This window comes from Nerophis ophidion, linkage group LG03 (assembly GCF_033978795.1).
Source record: "Nerophis ophidion isolate RoL-2023_Sa linkage group LG03, RoL_Noph_v1.0, whole genome shotgun sequence".
NCBI classification, from domain to species: Eukaryota; Metazoa; Chordata; class Actinopteri; order Syngnathiformes; family Syngnathidae; genus Nerophis; species Nerophis ophidion.
Window position 1 is genome coordinate 50,956,573 of NC_084613.1, and position 16,377 is coordinate 50,972,949.

The 16,377-nt window shown below is 39.5% G+C and overlaps 1 protein-coding gene across 1 annotated transcript in view; it reads right to left on the reverse strand.

Annotated features, from left to right (window-relative positions):
* Positions 1–8,887: 8,887 nt before the first annotated feature.
* LOC133549770 (filamin-A-interacting protein 1-like) overlaps positions 8,888–16,377 on the reverse strand; it is a 63,292-nt gene continuing 55,802 nt past the window's right edge. The window contains exons 5-6 of the mRNA XM_061895531.1: positions 11,216–14,012; positions 8,888–9,422 (exon numbers count right to left, since the gene is read on the reverse strand). Coding sequence (XP_061751515.1) covers positions 9,258–9,422; positions 11,216–14,012 — 2,962 coding nt within the window. The 3' untranslated portion in view covers positions 8,888–9,257. The remainder of the gene's footprint in view (positions 9,423–11,215; positions 14,013–16,377) is intronic.

A 16,377-nucleotide genomic window follows, 5' to 3' on the forward strand; every position in this document is an offset into this window, starting at 1 on the left:
ACCCCCTGTGAAACATTTTTTATTCAAGTACCCCCTAATCAGAGCAAAGCATTTTAGTTGAAAAAAAGAGATAAAGAAGCAAAATACATTACTATGTCATCAGTTTCTGATTTATTAAATTGTATAACAGTGCAAAATATTGCACATTTGTACTGGTCTTTCTTGAACTACCGTATTTCCTTGAATTGCTGCCGGGGCGCTAATTAATTTAAAACCTCTTCTCACCCCCTGCGGTAAAAGTAAGCATGCGCTAATTATTTTAAAACCTCTTCTCACCAAAGGTATGCAGTAAAAATTGAGTGTGATGTAAGATTGGACTTTAAATCCTACTGAATAGCTCTTAATCTTCTTCCCTTTATCCATCCATCCATTTCTACCGCTTATTCCATTTTGGGGTCGCGGGGGGCGCTGGCGCCTATCTCAGCTACAATCAGGCGGAAGGCGGGGTACACCCTGGACAAGTCGCCACCTCATCGCAGGGCCAACACAGATAGACAGACAACATTCACACACTAGGGCCAATTTAGTGTTGCCAATCAACCTATCCCCAGGTGCACTAAGCATGCACTATTTATTTTGGGAAGCGAGTTTGACCAGGCAGTAATTCAAGGCAGGCGCATGCTATATGCCCTGCGGCAATTCAAGGAAATACGGTATTTGGAAAAAAAGATATAAGAATAACTAAAATCTTTTTGAAAAATAAACAAGTGATTCATCCATTCCATCCATCCATTTTCTACCGCTTATTCCCTTTGGAGTCGCGGGGGGCGCTGGTGCCTATCTCCGCTACAATCGGGCGGAAGGCGGTGTACACCCTGGACAAGTCACCACCTCATCGCAGACAAGTGATTCAATCATAAATAAAGATTTCTACTCATAGAAGTAATCATCAACTTAAAGTGCCCTCTTTGGGGATTGTAATAGAGATCCATCTGGATTCAGCAACTTAATTGTAAGCATTTCTTCACAAAAAAAGAAATCTTTAACATCAATATTTATGGAACATGTCTACAAAAAATCTAGCTGTCAACACTGAATATTGCATTGCTGCATTTCTTTTCACAGTTTATGAACTTACATTCATATGTTGTTGAAGTATTATTCAATAAATATATTTATAAAGGATTTTTGAACTGTTGCAATTTTTAGAATATTTACCTTCAAGTACCCCCAGGGGTACACGTACCCCCGTTTGAGAACTACTGACGTAGACTACACTAGTTATTTGGAAAACTAAAACCATATACAACACATGTATACAAACAACATTCTGATTAAAGAATCAATTTTAAAGATTCAGAAGCAATTAAAATGATAAACATAATCAGTCTTCTTACAATAGGATTCAAATATAATATACAATCTATGTTCCATGTCCATATCAGATGACTCAATGACATCAAATAAATTATACTCATGATTTCAGACAAGTTTTTTTAAAACAACATTTCTTTAGGTGCAATTAAAGGTGTCATATTTATATGTTATTTGTACATTTAAAACAGTTCCTTGTGGACTACATAACATGTAAAGGTGGTTCTTTGGTCAAAATGTTGTATAAATTATGGTATACAGACCCCGAGAGGCACAAGCGGTAGGAAATGGATGGATGGACGGATGGACCATTTTCAAACCACTTTCTGACCGTCTCCTCAGGATGCGCCGTTTTTTGGACGGTCTTATTTATGTGCCTCCACTTCAACAGTGTCTTCTCCTCGCCATCTTTTTTTAAATAGTTTTTGGCACTTCCATAGCGCTTTATTACTGACAGATTAAGTTTGACTGCAATGGCGAACCCGCGCAAAGCGCTTTGGGTTGATTTATACCATATATGGTTAATCTGCTGACCTCACATTGGGAAAAACGTCACCAAATGGAGCAAATTCCAAACAGGTAATTTTCTTGAAGTATCAAGGAAGACAAGATTGTTTTATGTATATAGTTGCACTGCAGCTATATACATGTATACATTTCTCTGCAGCTACCCAACAGAGAAATGTAGTTAAAATAAGCCAGTGTTTTCCAACCACTGTGCCGCGGCACTAGTGTGCCATGGGAGATTATGAAGTTTCACCTATTTGGGTTAAAAATATTTCTTGCGAATCAGTAATTATAATCCACAAATAATTTGGGGTGGCATGGCGTAGTGGGTAGAGCGGCCGGCCAGAAACATGAGGGTTGCAGGTTCGCTTCCCACCTATTGACATCCAAAAAATCGCTGCCGTTGTGTCCTTGGGCAGGACACTTCACCTTTTGCCCCCGGTGCCGCTCACACTGGTGAATGAATGAGGAATGAATGATAGGTGGTGGTCGGAGGGGCCGTAGGTGCAAACTGGCAGCCACGCTTCCGTCCGTCTACCACAGGGCAGCTGTGGCTATGATGTAGCTTACCACCACCAGGTGTGAATGAATGTTTACTCCCACTTCTCTGTGAGCGCTTTGAGTGTTTAGAAAAGCGCGAAATAAATCTAAGTTATTTAATGTGTTGTTGCTGAGTGTCAGTGCTGTCTAGAGCTTGGCAGAGTAACCATGTAATGTTCTTTAATATCAGTAGGTGGAAGCTGGTAGCTAATTGCTTTGTAGATGTCGGGAACACATCGTGTGAGACGATGGTTTGTCGTGATCACATTATGCGGACGACAGCGGGAGGCAGTGTGCAGGAAAAAAGGTATCTTAAACCAATAATAAACAAAAGGTGAGTGCCCCTAAGAAAAGGCATTAAAGCATAGGGATGGCTATGCAAAACGAAACTAAAACTAAACTGCTGACAAAGTTAACAAAAACAGAAGACAGCGAGGATTTCCAGCGTGTGGAGCTGAGACGGCGTCCACAAATTACATCTGTACATGACATGACAATCAACAATATCCACACAAAATGAGATACAGTCAAGAAAATACGTATTTGAACACCCTGCTATTTTGCAAGTTCTCCTACTTAAAAAATCATGGAGGGGTCTGAAATTTTCACGGTAGGTGCATGTCCACTGTATGAGAGATAACCTAATAAGAAAAATCCAGAAATCACAATCTAAGATTTTTTAAAAAATTATTTGTGTGATAAAGCTGAAAATAAATATTTTATCACCAACATTAATATTTGATAGAGTAGACTTTGTTTGCAATTACAGAGGTCAAACTTTTCCTGTAGTTCTTCACCAGGTTTGCACAGACTGCAGGAGGGATTTTGGCCCACTCCTCCACACAGATCTTCTCTAGATCAGTCAGGTTTCTGGGCTGTCGCTGAGTAACACAGACTTTCAGCTCCCTCCAAAGATTTTCAAATAGATTTAGGTCTGGAGACTGGCTAGGTCACTCCAGAACCTTGATATGGTTCTTACCAAGCCACTTCTTGGTTTTCCTGGCTGTGTGCTTTGGGTCATTGTCATGTTGGAAGATCCGGCCACGACTCATCTTCAATGATCTGACTGAGGGAAGGAGGTTTTTTGCCAAAATCTCACAATACATGGCTGCAGTCATCCTCTCCTTAATACAGTACAGTCGTCCTGTCCCATGAGCAGAAAAACACCCCCAAAGCATGATGCTACCACCCCCATGCTTCACTGTAGGGATGGTGTTCTTGGGATGGTACGCATCATTCTTCTTCCTCTAAACACTCATAGTGGAATTATGACCAAAAAGGTCAAATTTGGTCTCATTTGTCCACAAAACTTTCTCCCATGACTTCTCTGGATCATCCAAATGGTCATTGGCAAACTTAAGACGGGCCTTAACATGTGCTGGTTTAAGCAGGGGAACCTTCCGTGCCATACATGATTTCAAACCATGACGTCTTAGTGTATTACCAACAGTGACCATGGAAACAGTGGTCCCAACTCTTTTCAGGTCATTAACCAAGTCCTGCCGTGTAGTCCTGGGCTGATTCCTCACCTTTCTTAGCATCATTGAGACCCCAGGAGGTGATATCTTGCATGGGGCTCCACTCCCATTGAGATTGACCGTGATGTTTAGCTTCTTCCATTTTCTAACGATTGGTCCAACAGTCGACTTGTTTTTCACCAAACTGCTTGGCAATTTCTCCAGAGCCCTTTCCATCCTTGTGGAGTTGTACAATTTTGTCTCTGGTGTCTTCAGACAGCTCTTTGCTCTTAGCCATGCTGAATGTTTGGGTCTTACTGATTGTATGGGGTGGACAGTTGTCTTTATGCAGCTAACGACCTCACACAGGTGCATCTGATTCAGGATAATACAGTGGAGTGGAGGAGGACTTTTAAAGGCGGATTAACAGGTCTTTGAGGGTCAGAATCAGGGGCGTCACCTGGGGAGTCACTAGACCTAATACTGTACTGGGGCACACCTGGGGCACAAATAATTAATGTGAGCGTGCAAAGCGCGCAAGCAAAAACATTTTTAGCACTTATTTATCATAAAAAATACATAAATAGTGCTTTAAACTATGAAATCATATCAGATTATGTTGTATGGATCTGTAATTAACCACCTGAAATTAACTAATGCATTTGACCTACTTGTGCACTTTTTTACTCTAGACTTCTAAACTGCTACTGGTAAAAGCAAAAAGGAAGAGCAATGAATCTTTTTGAAATATATATTGCAGTAATCATCTGCAAATTTAACATCTACAAAAGTAAAACAAAAAATAAAGCACCCCCTACATCTCTGGGTTTTTTTATATTATTTAATTTCCATTTATGGCAATGTGGCTAATCCTATTTCAGATACACAAAACTATAAAATATACACAAAACAATAAAGCCACAGTAGTAGAATAAATGAACAACTGTTGTGTGTCTGTTCAGGGAATCATTTTCTGAGAAGTAAACTGTAACGTCTTGTTTTCATTTTTGCAAAGTGGTCAATCACTCTGGACAGACATGGAAATATTACAGTAACTGTTATACAGTTGACCAGTGGTTCCCAACTGGTGGGTCGTGACATAAAAGTGGATTGTGTGTCATTTTCAGTGAGTCGCAGTCAGATGTGTGCAGGGGAAAAAAAAGTTTAGGGATTAAAAAATCAAATTGTGGCAACAAAACCAGATATTTTTAGCCATTTTAGCTCACGACTTGATGATATGGAAAAATGTTTTTCTTCCTGAAGATAAACCATTTGAGAAGCACTCAACTCACACATGCTTACTCCAAATTATCATTGATGCAGAGGTCCTGAGCCGAACCAGCAGACAATAACCAACATTATGTTTCATGTTGATTGGAAATTCCCCCGACAGCTCATACAGCAAATGAATATGTTTGTCTTGATACAAGGAATAACGTTAGCTACCTTAGCATCAACTTAAGACAATTATGTTGCCTAGCTAGCTATGACTTCACTTACATCTCTCATTCCTCGCTGCTTCTTCCCTGTTGCGGGCGAATAACTTTCTGATATCCATCTAGGAGTTACAGTTTGAGTCAAATCAAAATCAAAATAATATAATCAACAAATTGTTGTTGGCTAACGTTATCTACCTCAGCAGTGATTCGCACCCCCCCCCCCTCTCTCTCTCTCTCTCTCTCTCTATACATGAATAAATTACCATATTAATTAGCCATGTGCTCATTGTTACGTGGAGTGAATACAGTAGCAATCGATTCCCATACTAAATAGTATGTGCGCTGTTGTCTTTGTTATGTAGACTTAAAACTCTGAAGCGTTTTTTTTTTTATTGGTGAAATTTTTACTGGGGCACCGCAGATCAACTCTGGGGCACATGCCCCAGTGAAATCTGTCTGGCGACACCCCTGGTCAGAATTCTAGCTGATAGACAGGTGTTCAAATACTTTTTTTCAGCTGTATCGCACTAATAAATTGTTAAAAAAATCATAGATTGTGATTTCTGGATTTTTCTTTTTAGGTTATCTCTCATAGAGTGGACATGCACCTACCGTGAACATTTCAGACCCCTCCATGATTTCTAAGTGGGAGAACTTGCAAAATAGCAGGGTGTTCAAATACTTATTTTCTTGACTGTAACAACAATTTAGATATTCTTGATTGCTAAAACAAAGCAGGTGCGGGTAATAGCGCTCAAAGGAAGACATGATATGCAATAGGAAAATACCAAAAAACAGGAAAAGCCACCAAAATAGGAGCGCAAGACAATAACTAAAACACTACGCACGGAAGCACAACCAAAAAAATCAAAATAAGTCAGAGCATGATGTGACAGAAGACCTACTTTGAGACAAGAGCTATTGTGATGCATAGTTTGTTATGGTTTAAATTCATATTCAACAATTGCGACGACTTTTTATTGTCTAATGAGTTTAATTTCTGAATGATTTCTGCTGGTGGTATTCCCCCGGATTTTTTCGATGAAAAAAATGTGCCTTGGTTCAAAAAAGGTTGAAAAAGACTCAGCATATCTACAACGAAATGACAAAAGTAGCTTACTGTAACTACTAACTACACTAAAGCTAACGTTTAACAAACTTAATTCCATGTCATATATAATCCATAAAGCTGTGAGACAAACAGATACGATCAGTTTAATTGATTTTCCAATTTTGTATCATTATTATTCAAGTACAAAATAAGACAACATTCTAAATTCTTTGGATAGCATTTGTCTTACTAAATCGGAAATATGAATATTTCTTGGACTAATAAAGTAACTGTCAGTGAGTCACTGTCGCATTATAAACATAACTGAACAGAGATGTACTAAATAAATTATGTATTATGCAGATGCTGTCATCGTTCTCTATTGACTTAACCATTTTTTTTTGTTTGAGTTAGTCAAATTAGTCATTGTAATTCAGTCCTAAATTGTAACTGTCTCTTTTATCTACTTCATTGCTATGGACTGATTAATGTTGAGGGGTAAAGTAACACACACGGTGTTAATATTTAGCGGCCAAATGACATGTTTGCTTTCTGAGTGACTTGTGAAGACCACGGTAGCTGAGCTGGTGATTATTATGTCAACTTAGGAAAATACCTGAGTGTGCGTCCTTAAAGGCCTACTGAAATGAGATTTTCTTATTTAAAAGGGGATAGCAGGTCCATTCTATGTGTCACACTTGATCATTTCGCGATATTGCCATATTTTTGCTGAAAGGATTTAGTAGAGAACATCGATGATAAATTTCGCAACTTTTGGTCACTAATAAAAAAGCCTGACCCGTACCATAACTAGCAGACGATGTGCGCATGACGTCACGGGTTGTGGAGCTCCTCACATCCTCACATTATTTACAATCATAGCCACCAGCAGTGAGAGCCATTCGGACCAAGAAAGCGATGATTTCCCCATTAATTTGAGCGAGGATGAAAGATTCGTGGATGAGGATAGTGAGAGTGAAGGACTAGAAAAAAAAAAGAAAAAAAAAGGCGAGGGCAGTGGGAGCGATTCAGATGTTATTAGACACATTTAGTAGGATAATTCTGGAAAATCCCTTATCTGCTTATTGTGTTACTAGTGTTTTAGTGAGATTATATGGTACCTGAAAGTTGGAGGGGTGTGGCCACGGGTGTGGTGACCGCCAGTGTCTCCGGTGGGAGGAGGTAAGAGAGTCCGCAGGTGCAGGAGGACGTAAGCTGCACTCATGTCTACGGTAAGAGACGACTTATTACCACAATTTTCTCACCGAAACCTGCCGGTTAACATGTGGTCGGGAACCATGTTCGCGTGACCGCTCTGTTCCATAGTAAAGCTTCACCTTCGGGAATGTAAACAAGGAAACACCGGCTGTGTTTGTGTTGCTAAAGGCAGCTGCAATACACCGCTTCCCACCTACATCTTTTTTCTTTGACTTCTCCATTATTAATTTAACAAATTGCAAAAGATTCAGCAACACAGATGTCCAGAATACTGTGTAATTATGCGATTAAAGCAGACTACCTATAGCTTGGATCGGGCTGGAAAAAAAAGTCTGCTATAATCCGAGACGTCACGCACACGTGTCATCATACCGACGTTTTCAACAGGAAACTTCGCTCGAAATTTAAAATTGCAATTGAGTAAACTAAAAAGGCCGTATTGGCATGTGTTACAATGTTAAGATTTCATCATTGATATATAAACTATCAGACTGCGTGGTCGGTAGTAGTGGGTTTCAGTAGGCCTTTAAATCCCTTTAAATCCGTGTTGGGCATAAGTGAATAACTTATTCAGACACAGCATTGTGATTTAATGGTGAAGACGTCTCTGCCATCTCTTCTGCCATTGTCTCCAAATGTGCGCTGTCGTTTTTCATTCTAGCTGCATCAGATAATTTGCGGGTATCTTTTTTTCACATCTGTGTTCGGTGGGAGAATATGTGATCTTTTATGTGAGAGATGCGTTTAAGGTTTAAAAATGTCTGGGAAAATGGAGCTTTTGTTGATTGTTAGGCGCTACTTCGCCTCGAAAGTAGCTTCAGCACTAAAATATTTGATATAGAAAACAGCAACGTTACAACCACGGAATCGAGAAATGTAGTTAAACTAGTAATGCTACTACTGCCACCAGACAGACATTCCCTGAAAGTTTCAACAAAATCTACCCACAAGTTATTTGAGCTATGTCGCTGAAATAAACAGTAGACCCACTTTCCAGTCATCCTTTCTCTTTGTTCAGCCTTGTAACGTAAATGCAAGATAATGTAGTTGAAATGATTCGGATCACCCCCAAAATAATAACTAGTTCCTTATCTAATTTATAACAATTCCTGAAAGTTTCATCAAAATCCGCCCATAACTTTTTTAAATTATTTTGCTAACTAACTAAAAGACAAACAAACCCTGGCAATTACATAACTTCCTGGCAGAGGTAAAAACCTTGGCAATTACTTAACCTCCAAACGGAGGTAAAAATATACACAAGGGCTTGATGGATGCGTGGAAAAAATGAGTCCACAAGCCTTCTTCATACTGTATAAGACTAATATTATGTCTGTGCTCCTTTTTCGTGTCATGAACACTTTACATTAAAATAAGTTTATTCCAAATGTTTTTGATAACAAATCACGTTCAGACAATTCAAAACTGCATCACATCGAAATGACAAAAATATGCATGAAAATAGATGTAAAACAATCACACAAAGTAATGACCAGTTCTCTTAAATATAGTACATTACAACAATGCAAATAGTAGAGGTATGTGGTACTGTAAGTGACAGGGAAGTACAAAATAATATACAAAAAATACAGAAACAATAGTGTTTTAGTTTGAATATTCACTCAATGATACACTGCATAACATTTTTGTTATTGTCTCTGGAGCACCGTATAATATTTGTGATGGTTAATCAGCCTTTTCCTCCATTTTGATAAGTACAACTATTCATGCCTATTTTTTTACTTCTATCTTCATAGACTGACTCTCAACCCGTGACGCCGCCTTCACTCCACTCGATATGCCCAGGGAACCAAGCCCTGCTTTCCCTGTTTTGAGGCTCTTGGACATTGGGATGCGGGTCAGTCCTGTACGAGAGGCTTGGGCATCCTGCCCACACTATTTGACAATGGAGAGAGAAAAAGAGAGTACAGTTTCTCAGGCAGGAGGATGAAAACAGTTGACATTTAAATGGAAATGGAGAGTCATTTATTTTTAAAACACAAAACAGGAATTCTGAATTTCTAAACACTGTAGTTCATTGGAGAGAGAGGGAATAAAAATGCAAACATTTATTCATTCTTTCAATCCCAACCCACTTAGCCAGGCAATCTTTCTGTGTGGTGTTACTGGTGAGAGGCTGTTTTGTGTCAGCCAGGGTGCACACAGCCCAGTAAATCTGTTTGTGGATGTAAACACTGTGAAAAAAAATATAAATTACAGCATGCCTGTAGCAGGGTGGCAAAATGCCACATCATTAGCTCTGCTGTGCCGAGGCCAGCCCATAGGGCATTTTTTGTCACGCTACCAATCTGAACAACAATGAGGATATCATAAGGTCCACTGAAACATCAACTTAGTTGCATTCTAATGCCAGTCAGCCCACATTGTGATAGTTAAAGCTACATATAATTACTCAGCATACAAAATATGTAATTTAAACAAGAACACAATTTAGTTGATATGTTAAGGGCTGGTTTCCCAAAGTATTGAAAAATACCACTTATCATGAAATATGATTGTGTTTTTGACATGAGTTTTGAGAATATAATCTAGTGAACCAGTCACTATAGCACTAAGGTCTGTTAAGAAGAATTAAAACAGTGTTGGTTTAAAGGCCTACTGAAATGACATTTTCTTATTTAAACGGGGACAGCAGAACATTCACGATAAAGTTCGCAACTTTCGGTGCTAAGACAAAAGCCCTGCCTCTACCGGAAGTCGCAGACGATGACGTCGCAAGTGTGGGGGCTCCTCACATATTCACATTGTTTATAATGGGAGCCTCCAACAAAAAGTGCTATTCGGACCGAGAAAATGACAATTTCCCCATTAATTTGAGCGAGGATGAAAGATTCGGGTTTGAGGATATTGATAGCGACGGACTAGAAAAAAAAAGTAAAAAAAACAAAAAAAACGCAATTGCATTGGGACGGATTCCGATGTTTTTAGACACATTTAGTAGGATAATTCTGGAAAATCCCTTTTCTTTCTATTGTGCTGCTAGTGTTTTAGTGAGTTAAATAGTACCTGATAGTCAGAGGTGTACGTCCATGGGTGTCTTGACGCGCAGTGTCTCAGGGGAGTCGACGGCAGCTGTGGACGGGGCAAGCTCAGCTTTTCCCCGGTAAGAAGCGACTTTTTAACTACAATTTTCTCACCGAAACCTGCTGGTTGAGATTCCGTCGTGTTTCATGTTCGCTTGACCGCACTCTGATCCATAGTAAATTTTCACTTCCAGGAATTTTAAACAAGGAATCATCATGTGTTTGTGTGGCTAAAGGCTAAAGCTTCCCAACTCCATTTTGTTACTTTGACTTCTCCAATATTAATTGAACAAATTGCAAAAGGTTCAGCAACAGTTCTCCAAAATACTGTGTAATTATGCTGTTAAAGCGGACGACATTTAGCTGTATGTGTGCGTAGCGCTCATACTTCCTAAAAACCCGTGACGTCTTGCGTACACGTCATCATTACACAACGTTTTCAAGACAAAACTCCCGGGAAATTTAAAATTGCAATTTAGTAAACTAAAAAGGCCGTATTGGCATGTGTTGCAATGTTAATATTTCATCATTGATATATAAATTATCAGACTGCGTGGTGGTTAGTAGTGGGTTTCAGTAGGCCTTTAAGAGTTTTGTTCAGTATTGGATATCATTTCTGATTAAATTAACCGAAGCAAAACTCACCATGCTTTGTGTTGTTGGTCTTGCAGTGTTAGATGAAACAGGGGAAATGGTAATGCTGCTCATCACTTTGTTCTGTGTCGTCCGAGTTGTGGAAATTTGGCGAGGGGAGCGCAACACTGTCCCCGTAGACAGAGTTAGTTCTTTGCTGTCTGTAACTGCAGACGCCGGCCTGAGTACCATCTTTGATGTCAGGTTGTTGCCCAGATGAATATGGATCTTGTTATCATCTGTTGTGGTGATAATGCTTGTATTGTTGTGACCCTTCCTTATGGCCATTGGGACCATCTGTTTTTCAGGAGTAACCTTGAATACAGCCCGGCCCATGGTCATCTCTTGAGGCTCTAGAGAAGTAGAGGATTCTTGTACTGTTGTGCTATTAACTGTCATTATGGTGACAGGCGACATGGGCCTTCCTAAGATAGAGGAGGAAGTTCGACTGCTGTCCGGAGACTTGGCTCTGGAAATAGTAGTGATAGTGACTGGAGATTTGGTTCTTTCTGGACCTTGAGGTGCATTGGTGGACTTTCCCCGAAGAGTTGCAGCAGAGTGTGCTGGAATGATTGTAATTCTGGATTTGGATTGTGATGTGTTTGGATTTAGTGGAGTTGAAGTGGAGAAAACACCCCCAGCAGTGGTGCTGCTGATCTCAAGTGTGGCAATGTTGTTTTGGTGGTCCGGTGTTACTCGAATGTGTAACGGCTGCCCTGGTTTGTGGGCCATGGTCATGTCAGTATTTCCAGTAATATGTGGTGTTTTTTCCAGGCTGGTTTCATGAGAGTTGGTATCTTTCTTTCTCATCCAAGGAATCCAGGATTTCTTCACACTGAGCTCACTTCCAGAGGAAGGTGAACGCTCAATGCCTCTTGTCTTCTCTGTTGGCTTCTTCATGCTCTTCTGTCTTAAATTGTTCATGATGTGATTCTCTTCTTGAACAGACTTCCTGATAAAACCTGCTGGTGTATCATCCTCTGTTGGCCCATTGCACAAGGCCTCTGTTTGTACCCCAGTGGATGTCACAGCAATGTCCACCATCCTCCTCCCGTTCAAACTTGGCCTTAATGCGCGACTGTGACGCTTTGCAATCTCCAGTTCTTTGGTAAGATGGAGAACTTCAGTGCCTATGTTTTTGGCTTTTTGTTCTTCTTCAAAAAACCTCTGCTGTAGGACTGAGTAATCCACTTGCAGTTGAGAAAGCTGATCCTCCTTATGCATCAGCTCATGTATTTTCTCCTTGAGAGCTAGCACATCTGACTGCAGCTCCCTGTTTTTGATCTCCTCTCTCTTGTACTGTTGTCGCAGGTCATCCTCTTGGCTATCCTCTTCTCCTTTCTCAATGGCTTTGTTCCTTGCTATCTGACTCCGCATGGCCTCTACTTGCTGTGAAAGTATGTTCGCTTTGTCTTGTTCCGTAAGAAACTTTTTCTCCAAAATGTCGTACTGATCTTCTGTTTTTATCAGGTCTCCTTCCACTACTTCAAGCTGTTTGAGGCGATTTCTTAGATGTTCAATCTCAAAGGTTAGCTCTTTAATTTTGTTGTCGTCTTTTTTTCCAGCTTCAGATATTCTTCCTTGCTCACATTTCACTGCATTTTTCCCTGGCAACCTTTCTGCTTGCTCCAACCCATCTAACCTCTTTTTCATTTGGCTGACTTTTGAAAGAAGATCTTTTGTTTTATTGGTTTCATAGGCCAGCTTGGTACTGATGTCTCCCTTTTCATTAATTAGAATCTCAACCTTATTTTCCATTTCTGATTTGAGCTTCAAGAACTTTTTGCTCTCTTCTATCAATTTCTCAGTCACCTCCATAACCTTACTTTGCTCAGCTTTGACCATCGTACTCAAATCCTCCTTTGTCTTTTCACCGGATGCCATTCTTTCCAACAAAATCTTTCGCTCCTCCATCAAAGCTACGGTCAGTGACTTCAGCTTACCTAAGTCATCTTTTAAGTTTAGCTCAGATTTTTCAAACTTTAGTTCAGAGGATTCCAGCTCTTTCATCCGGATCTTGAGTGTAACAACTTCATCAGAAAGCTTTTTGGTCAGGCACTTCTCTTTTTCTAAAGCAGTGCCTAACTGAGAACACTCGTTTTTGCTTGTGGTAAAGGCACCTTTAAGTTTCTCTAACTCAATCATTCTTTTCTGGAGTTTCTCCACCTCCAGCCTAAGTTCTTTACTTTTTATGTCCTCCTCTTGTAGTTTCTTTTTGAGCTCCTTGCACTGATTTTCGGTTTTGGTGATTTCTTCATCGTTTCCCTCCATCTCCAGGACACGCTTCCTTAAATTCTCTAATTCTGTAATTAAGTTAGAGTTTGCACACTCCCCTTTACCAATTTTGTCCCTCATCTCCTGAAACTCATCTTCCGATTTCCTCAATGCCTTGTTACTCTCCTTTAGCTCATCCACTGTATGTAAAAGCTCTACAATTTTAGAATTGAGTTGACGGTTGAGGAGCTCCTGACTAGCCAGCTTAGCATTTGTCTCTTCATGCTGCTGAGCGAGAGTGGCATTTTTCTCTTTAAGATCAGCCTCTAAGCTCAGAACCCTGTGGGCATCCTCTTGAGCGTGCTCCCTGGCTTCAACCACTATCTGCTTCTGTTGCTGAAGCTGCTGGCTCAGTTCCTGGACATGCTGACTTTGTTGGTCCATTTGCTCCAGGTGTTGTTGACGCTCATTGACCAACATGAGGGCAAAGGACTTCAGCTTAACCAACTCTTCTTGCACCTTGGCAAGACGTTTAGAGTGCTCTTTCTCCTTTTTTACTTGGAAGGATTTCTCGTTGTCAAGCAGCCTCTTCAGTCTGAAAAGGGCAATAAAAAAAATTCAAGGAGTCACATTAATTTAACATCTCGTAAGTGTCTCATGAGTCATTGTTAGAACAAAGATGTATTATTTGATGTATTATTTTTTGTATTGGACATTTACTGCATGTCTGTGGCAAACCATAACCCATTATATATTGTATTTGAAATAAATCGTCCTTGATTGAATGTAATGTAAAAACATTTGAATTGATTTCCATCTCCAGATAAGTTTTTTATGCTTATCCTAAAAATCATTCTGCACAGCACAATGACAACAACAACACACTCCATTTTTTGCACACAACTAGCAGGTTATCAGCACAATCAACACTTGAAAAAATATTTTGGGCTGTCAAAGTAAATGCAATAATAATTGGGATTACAAATATGAATCGCTTTAATCATGCATAAACATCAGTTAATTGAACAATTTATTTTGACCGCACAAGCTCTTTTACCTTAACTTCGGATGGTCAGTGAGTATGTCAATTTATACACCCGTGAAAACAGGAGTAAAGAGATTTTGACTGGTAAGCTCGGTGGCATATTTAGCTTTAAACTACACTGATGGGATTGTGGATAATGCTGTGACTAGGTTTTGAGCAAATAAATAATTCAAATAAAAAGTACAAATAATTTCTTGTTTGACATTCTGACGGTAAAATCGTACTTGTGTCAAAATATTGGGGTCTTTTTTAAAGTTATTGGCAAACAAGGCACATGCTGCAAATAATCTAATTTTTAAATTAATCGTTTGACAGTACTATAATAATTCCAACAGGTCCTCCCGAACAAGTCAGATATTATTGTTGGTTTATTATAGAGACTCCAACTGAAGTTTACTAACCATTCACCAAGTAGACTTATGTATGTTTCTTTCAAATCCGTTCATGCTCGATCAAAGTTTCAACTAAAGCAATGCAAAACAGATTACATGTAAATTGACTTGTTCCCCTTGTCCAACAAAAATACCAGTACCTAATATGAGCATGGCACATTTGCAATGCAAAGACACCTAAATTACTGTCAACATATTTCACAGTTGCAATGTATCTATGAAAGTTAATGTTAACGGAAAGTAGCTCAACTAGAACTTACCAGTGTTTTGATTCTCTACAGGTAGCACAGACATAATTACTGTGATACAAAATCCCATCAGGAAGCATGACAAGTAGCCCAGACTGCTTTTCCCACTATGCTCCTCTTTCGCATCCCAAGTATGCATGTTTAAACACGCATGTAAAAAAGATGAATATATACAGTGCAGAACGATTGAATCTCTAGTGCATGATGTCATCTCATCCATATTACAGCATAGTGTCATTTTGTGAGGGAGAGAGAGATGGAAAAAGAGAGAAAGACCATGAACTGCTCTTCTGTGGATACTGAAAGGGGTGGGATCTTTGCCACGAGAGGAGCACTCTGCAAAACTCCCCCAATTTTCCTGCTGGCATGTTTGAGTGAAGTCCGGTCTTAACAGTTTTCAAAGCCCTTTCTGAGAAAAAACATTCTCACACAATTTTTGTTCTTTGTTTGTTTTTTATTTTGAGGAACCTTCACTTTTATGATTCTGTAAGGTTGAAAAAATTATCAATAAGACAAGAGGGAATGTTTACTGGAGTTCTACTTGAGGGAAAGATGAGGAGGAAACCAGATATGGAATTGATGGATTTGTCTTGTTAAGGTGAAGAAGATTGGAGATCAACGAGGATGTAACCAGAGAAATATACATGCAAGGCTATTTATGATTCTTATTCAAAGTCTAGTCTCTATTTAATACATTTATCCACAGCCTTTGACTCAAAATGTTAGAAATAGTGGCCAAATTAGCTAATATGATTTGCTGCTTCACAGCAGCAAAAGTCATTACTGCAATATTGTAAACAAACTTTCATTGTCTTCTGTAGCTGACTTGGAGCAGGTGACACCAGAAGAGATGCACCATTTTTCTGCATATTTTGTTATATTATTGGTCAGAATCAATCCTCTCAAAACAGTGTGGCTTGGTTGTGAGAGCAGCGGTGCCAGCAACTTGAATGTTCCAGGTTCAATCTCAGCTTCCGCCATCCTAGTCATTCCCGTTGTGTCCTTGGGCAAGACACTCTACCTGCCTGCTCCCAGTGCCACCCACACTGGCTTGAATATAGTTTAAAATGGGTCATTTAAGTGTTTTGAGTCTCTACAGAAAAGCGCAAATAAATATAATTCAAGTATTTCAGATTTTTTGAAATTCATTTATATTTTTCAAAAATCAGATTTTTTATTTCACAGCAGCAAACATCATCACTGTTGTGACATTTTCTGTCAGTACAGCTAACCCCCCCTCACTTTCGTCCACTTTTGTTATTTTATGTTTCTGTC